Consider the following 7,269-nt stretch of genomic DNA (forward strand, 5'->3'; position numbering starts at 1 on the left):
ACTGGCTGCACAGGTTGGCCTATCTGCTAGTCAACAGCGTCGTTGTTTTGATTTGGTGGAGGATTATTTGGATGGTAATAATTGGCACAATCTGCCCGTGTTACCTGCGGATGTGGAGAATAGATTGCGGAATATTAGGCGGGGTAGGGACGATGTTGATATTTGTGTTTGGAAGCCTGCTACGAGTGGGGTTTTAACTGTTAAGCTCTTGTACACTTGGCTTAGATTTCCTCCTACTCAACAGCCTTGGAGTCGTTTTTTAAGGTGTCAGAGTGTTCCTCCTGCACACTCGCTTATTGGATGGCGGGCTTATCTTGGGTATTTGCCAACACATGATCAGCTTCAGTTGCGTGGCTGTCAAGTTGTTTCTCGTTGCAGTTTGTGCTTGTTAGATTCTGAAACGTTGGACCACCTTTTTGTCTCCTGTCGGTTTTCCAAATTTATTTGGCATGGTGTTAGCTCATTGTTTGGAAGACGAATTAACACAGACTCGACTCTTAAGAATCTAGTTGATCATGTTGTTATTCAACGTTTCAGTACTCAAATCGCTGATTTATGGGCGGCTGCAATTGTTAATACAATTTGGGCTCTATGGCTTGCTCGTAATAGGTCCATTTTTGAGGATGAGAGGGTTGATACTTCCATCACGCTGAGACGGATTTGGGGAGCTGTTCGTGAATCTGCTCACACTGGACGGGGCTCCGTTTGGAATTCGCTAGTTGAACTTCAAATCTTAGGTGAGCTCGGGATTGAAAAGCGTCTTGCTAAGGCTCCGCACATTACTCCGATTTTTTGGCAACCACCTCCGAGGGATTGGATTAAGACCAATACTGATGCGTCTGTCATGGGTGCTCCTGGTCCTGCGGGTTGCGGAGGTATTTATCGCTCGCATACTAGCATGTGCCTTGGTGCGTTTGCCTTTCCGATTGAAAGTTCCTTTGCTTATCTTGCTGAACTATCTGCTGCTATTTACGCCATTGACATGGCTATCAGCAAAGGTTGGCGGAAAATTTGGCTTGAAAGCGACTCAATGTATGTTGTGCAGATGTTCAAATCTAAATCTTGTTCGGTCCCTTGGTTGCTTAGACAAAAATGGTTCAATTGTTTAAATCAGACCGATTCTGTGGCTTTTGTGGTCTCTCATATTTTTCGTGAAGGAAATCATGTTGCGGATTCGCTTGCAAATTATGGACGGACGGCAACAGCTTCGACTTGGTGGGATGTTGTCCCAGATTTTTGTGGATTGGTCTTTTTTCATGATCGTGTAGGACGTTGCGTTTATCGCTTTTCCTAATTCTTTAGCTTCATTTTATTCTTTTTTCTTTTTGTATTATGACATTTATTTACTCTTTTAATAAATTTGGTTCGGGGCTTTTTTGGGTCTGTGGTGGGGGTGCCAGCATAGCTGGGATGTCCGCCGCTTACCCTTCCTCGCTAACCAATCTTTAATCAAAAAAATACAAGTTTCATGTTTTTTTTTTTTTTTGCATTTTTCGTTGCTTTTCACATTTTTGTTTTTTTCCGTTTTTTCATTTCACCATTTTTCGTGTTTTTCATATTTTTCTCTTTTTCATGTTTTTTCATTTTTTTGCATTTTTTTCTCGTATTTCAGTTTTTTCATGTTTTTTCTCGTTTTACTATTTCCGTGTATTCATATTTTTTCTCGTTTTCATTAGGGGTGTGCATCGGCACAAAATCGAACCGAAAAAACCGAATACCGGAATGATCAAAATAATTCACACCGACACCGAACCGAATAATATGTAAAACCGAATTAAAACCGAACCGAAATATGCGGTTCAGTTCGGTTTAAACCGAACAAACCGAATTAAGTTAAAAATAACAAATAATAAATAAAAATCACTATATTTTCTCATTAAATTTACCTCAACAACAACAAAAATTGAAATATTTGCAAAATATATCTATATTGGGTTATTATCTCAACAATAATAATAAAAAATTAAACTTGTATAATCAAATATATGTATATAAATATGTATAAATGTAAAATATGTGTAATTCAGTGCGGTTCAGTTTTTTTACATTTTCTGTCAAACCGAATACCGAAATACACTTAACATTAAAACCGATGCCGAACCGAATTGTTAAAAAAACCGAACTGAAAAACCGAATTCACTCGGTTCGGTTCGGTATGCCGTTTAAACCGAACTGATGCACCCCTAGTTTTCATGTTTTTTGTTTTTTGCATTTTTTTTCGTTTTCGGTTTTTTCACATTTTCGTATTTTTTCGGTTTTTTTCGTATTTCACCGTTAGTAATAAAAATACAAAGGCTGTCGTAATGGGGATTGATGACTATTTTATTTGTAATGCCCATTACATAAATTTGTGAAGAAAAATTAAATAATGTAACGATGATTCCATTACAACAAAAATAAACATGGTAATGAACCTCCATTGTAATGGTCATTCCATTACGGCGTACCAAACGGGGCCTTAGGAAATCTGGGTAAATAAGTAATAATTAGGTGACTATTCCTACAGTATCAGAACTATTTCGAATATATATCCTACACAGCCGAACACTGAAAACCTTTTCTTTCTCTATCATGATTTGATATGAGGCAGCATCATAAGCACTTGTGAATAAATAGAATATTTTAGACTTACTTCTCCCCAACAGCAAAAGCAACTAAGCAGGACATGTTCCTTGTAAAGAAGTAGCGTCCACCAGGCGTTAGGTCCCATTCATCATTTTCATTAAGCAAATGAAAACCAGCAGCAATACGTTGCCTTTTAGCTTCGGCTGGAAACAGAAATATAAACAACCCGCATAGAACATCAATAAAAACCTCAATTTGTAATTCTACTCATAAATATGCTTGCCAAATTGAATGTATCAGTTGAAACTAAATCTTCATTATTAACCAGCAAGAAAAGAAAATAAAAGAGGAAAAGGAATGTACCAGTAGCATGAAACTGAGTCCAAGACTCGTTGAGATAGTCCAGAAAATCCCCAACAATCGACCTATCACCATTCTGATAAACAAACAATGTCATTTCAAAATAATATACAAAGCCAAAAAACAGAATGAATGTATAAATTAAATACCATACCTCAGAGATTTGGGTGTTATTCGAAGTAAAACAGAGAGGAGCAGTTATGGAGGTGGATAATTTGCGAGGACGGATACCATAAACGGGAGAGCGAGGAAATAAGGATGGTGTGATGATTGGTAATGAGCGCCAGTATTGGAAGTGAGCTATGCTCAAGGCTATCATTTATTACCTCTCTCCATTTCTTTCGGAGTTCTCCCAAATCTGTTCTTCTGTTCTTCCTATCTCCATTTTTTACAGAGTTTTCCCAAATCGAATCACCTGGAAACATAGATTAGGGAAACGGGAAAAGATAGAGCAAAAAGAGGAATGGAGAAATTTTTACCAAATCGAAAAGAGTGAGACCGAGTTTTACCAAATCCGTTATTCTGTTCTTTCTATCTCCATTTTTACAGAGTTTTCCCAAATCGAGTCACCTGGAAACAGATTGTAAAACACCGATTGAGAGAAGGTATAAAGCTGTCCAGAAACCATGTTAAAATAAAGCTGCCCAGGACTCGAACCCTCGACCGTTTGGTCCTAGAGGCTCTAATACCATGTCATGGAACCGATTAAACTAAAAGCTCGAACTGGTAGTTAAGGCCCAATCATATATCTTATGTTCATCTCCGACATTTCTATCAAAATTTGTGTAACATTTGAATTTTTGGACCGATTTGGTAATTTATCAAAGGTTCTGGTTGAAATATGCAATTGTCCAATTAAATCATGAAATTAGAAGTCCAGTGATGCAAAAATTGATCATTACTGTAATTTAACAAACATATATATATACACACATACAAAGTAAAAAATGTGATACCAGCTTCAGGTTTGTATGTAAAAAATGTGATACCAGCTTCAGGTGGGTACAAATAAGTATAGTGCATGTTATGATATTCGTTGGCGCCTTTTGTTTCTAATTTTAAGTTAATATGTTTGCCTTCTATCTAGGGATGCAACTGGGGCGGGGAATACCCGTACCCGTCGGTTCCCCGCCCGTTTTTTAGCAGGGACGGGGACGGGGACCAATATGGTCCCCGTAGGAGGGTACAGGGCGGGGCCGGGAAATGGTATCCCCGCCCCGCGGGGATCCCCATACCCGTCCCCGTAAAGCCCCGACGGAGAATCCCCGTTTAATCCCCGTTTATAAATAAAATGCTAAAACATTTGCTTAAAATGTAAGTATGGAGAATCGAACTATAACCAATTAAAATCAACTAATTCTATTTATTGTTAATCTTTCACTAAGTAACAAATATTAAATTTTTTAAATATTAGAATTTCTAAACAAATATCTCCAGCAGCTCTTTACCATTCTCTGCTTCATTTTCTAAGGTTTTATCTCCACCCTTCTCTATAACTTTTATATATTTTTAATGATTTAATGTTTTCTTTAAACATTTAATGGTTTAGTGTTTATTGGCTATTTTATGTCTTTTAGTTAATTTTTTTATAATTGATAATTTTGTACGAAATGGGTAAACGGAGATTCCCCGTACCCGCGGGGATCCCCGTGGGGCGAGGACGGGGACAGTTTTTGTCCCCATTTAGTTGACGGGGACGGGGACGGGGAATCCCTACTTCTATCTAATTCTTCTTTCCTATCTTGTAGTTAGTTATATATTCTACTTCCTAAGCATGTAATAATCTCATAATCTGGACAGAAACAAGAATTTGGCATGACAAAACCCGTACCGAAACACGTTCCGTACATGCCACAATGCCATCAAAGACAGGAACGGATCGACCATTTTTGAAATCAAAACCAACCATTTTTTAGCCCAAGGATGCTAAATTGATCCCCTGAATTAATTGTTGGAACTGGAATATAAAAACAGCAGAAAACCGAACAAAAAATAAATGGACAGAATCGCGGACAATGTCGCTTTCTTTAAAACGTTCGCGGAACTGCCGGAAAATTGCAAGCAGTATGAACTCTGGTCGCCTCCAGGATAAAACAACCCTCTGTAATACGAAATTGTATTACAACCGTACAATTTCGTTTCTGTCTATACTCAATCTCAATTGTTCAGTTCAAAAGTAAAATCAATTGTTTTTCCAAAATGACAGTCTCACAGCACCTATTTATACAGAAAAAATAGAGCTGTTGAGCTCTGATTTACAGGAGAAGAAGGTGGGATTTTTCAATAAAAAATTATAGTATTCACACGACACCACACCAACCCAACCCGGCCCGGTTCGAACGGGCGGCACTCGCGCTTGTGTGGTGGTCAACCAAGAGGTAGGTCCTCACCCTTTCACAAAAGTGGGTACCACTTGGGGCACACCCTAAGTGTGTGAGGACCTCATTAATAAGTATCTCCACCAAGTGCTTTGAAAGCAATGTGAGATACTTTCCATCCTAAAAAACAAAGACATGGGCTTTTTTCATAAATTATATTTGGGCCAAGCCCAACAATCCCCCACTAGAATTTTTGAAAACGTTTTGCTGAGTAGTTACATAAGGTCAAACATAAACAGAGGTATCTTTCGATTTGAACCTTTGCGTAGTGAGCATAGTTCAGATTTTACTAGAGTGACTCATAGTCTTGAACTCTATCTCTGACATTATATCACGTCATAACCTTTTCAGAGTTTAGTTCTAGTAGCTCGTGCGTTTATGGCCATGCACGTCTATCTCGGTATAATGAATGCTCTAGAGTTTTGCCCTAAACTCATAGGAAGCGGCCTCACTTCCACATTCATATAGGCGAGTCTATCAAAAGTACTCTTGTAGCTCTGTACTTCACTCGAACTGGAGTATAGACTTCATTAAGAGTTTCTATTATCTCAACCTCACATCGCTTCAGGATGTTCATGCTTCAAATTGCATTATCTGACACATATTACGTCACAACTTGTTATTACCCATTGAACCTATTTCTTGGGATCTCCAGTCTATAGGTTGGGTTACCATTGTGTGTAACTCATCACTGTAGGGGTATAAGTCCCATACTCTTTGCCGTATTCTGGACTTTCTCTCTAGCTAATCCTTTCGTCAAAGGATTGGATAAATTCTCTTCTAAGCGTATGTGATCCACTCTAACAGCTCCTTTAGTGAGTAGCTCTCTCACAGTGTTGTGCTTATGACGTATCTGTCGTTTCTTATCGTTGTAATAACGATTCTGAATCTTAGCAATAGCCGCGGTACTATCGCAGTGGATCAATATAGCTCGAATTGGTTTTTCCCATAGGGGAATCTCAGCTAACAGACTTCTCAACCAACTTGCTTCTTAACTAGCCACAACTAGTGCAATCAGTTCTGATTCCATAGTTGATTGAGCTAGAATAGTCTGTTTCTTAGACTTCCATGAAACTGCACCACCAGCTATATTGAAAATATAGCCACTAGTACCCTTGGAATCATCTAATAAGGTATTCTAATCAGCATCACTATATCCTTCAAGGACTATTGGAAACCTTTGATAATGTAATCCAAGTTTCATGGTTCTTTTAAGGTATCTCATGACCCTTTCTATAACATTCCAATGCTCCACACTAGGTCTACTAGTAAATCTGCATAGCAATCCTACGACATACACGATGTTGGATCTAGTACAATCAGTGGCATAACGAAGGCTGCCAATTATGCTAGCATACTCTGATTGTCTTACGATGTCTCTAGTGTTCTTAAAAAGTTTTATACTAGGGTCATAAGGTGTACGTGCAGGTTTACAATCAAAGTAGTTATATTTCTTTAGAATCTTCTCAATGTAGTGAGATTGATCTAAAGAAATTCCAGTTTCAGACCTAGTTATCTTTATGTCAAGAATGACGTTCGCTTCTCCTAGATCTTTCATGTCAAAGTTTTCACATAGCATTGACTTAACAGAATTCACAACATGAATATTAGATCCAAAAATAAGCAAGTCATCAACATATAAGCATATAATGGTGCAGACACCATTTTCATATTTGTAGTAGATGCATTTATCACTTTCATTCACCTTAAAGCCATTTGAAATAATTAGGTTATCAAATTTTGCATGCCATTGCTTAGGTGCTTGTTTTAGCCCATATAAAGACTTATCTAACTTACATACCTTATGGGCTTGATCAAAAACTACAAAGCCCTCAGGTTGATCCATATAAACCTCTTCTTCTAATTCACCATTTAAAAACGCAGTTTTAACATCCATTTGGTGCACCACTAGATTGTGCACAGAAGCAATAGCAATCAAAACATGTATTGACGTGATCCTAGTAAC

At 38.0% G+C, this 7,269-nt stretch overlaps 1 protein-coding gene across 1 annotated transcript; it reads right to left on the bottom strand.

The window, feature by feature from the left end:
• Positions 1 to 2,617: 2,617 nt before the first annotated feature.
• Positions 2,618 to 3,244, bottom strand: LOC136216559 (probable aspartyl aminopeptidase). Its single transcript, XM_066003105.1, has 3 exons — positions 3,080 to 3,244; positions 2,929 to 3,001; positions 2,618 to 2,768 (listed from the first exon to the last, which is right to left on the bottom strand). The coding sequence occupies exons 1-3, from the start codon at positions 3,242 to 3,244 to the stop codon at positions 2,629 to 2,631; spliced, it is 378 nt and encodes a 125-aa protein (XP_065859177.1). The 3' UTR covers positions 2,618 to 2,628.
• Between the last annotated feature and the right edge of the window lie 4,025 nt (positions 3,245 to 7,269).

This window comes from Euphorbia lathyris, chromosome 1, assembly GCF_963576675.1.
Source record: "Euphorbia lathyris chromosome 1, ddEupLath1.1, whole genome shotgun sequence".
Taxonomy (NCBI): domain Eukaryota; kingdom Viridiplantae; phylum Streptophyta; class Magnoliopsida; order Malpighiales; family Euphorbiaceae; genus Euphorbia; species Euphorbia lathyris.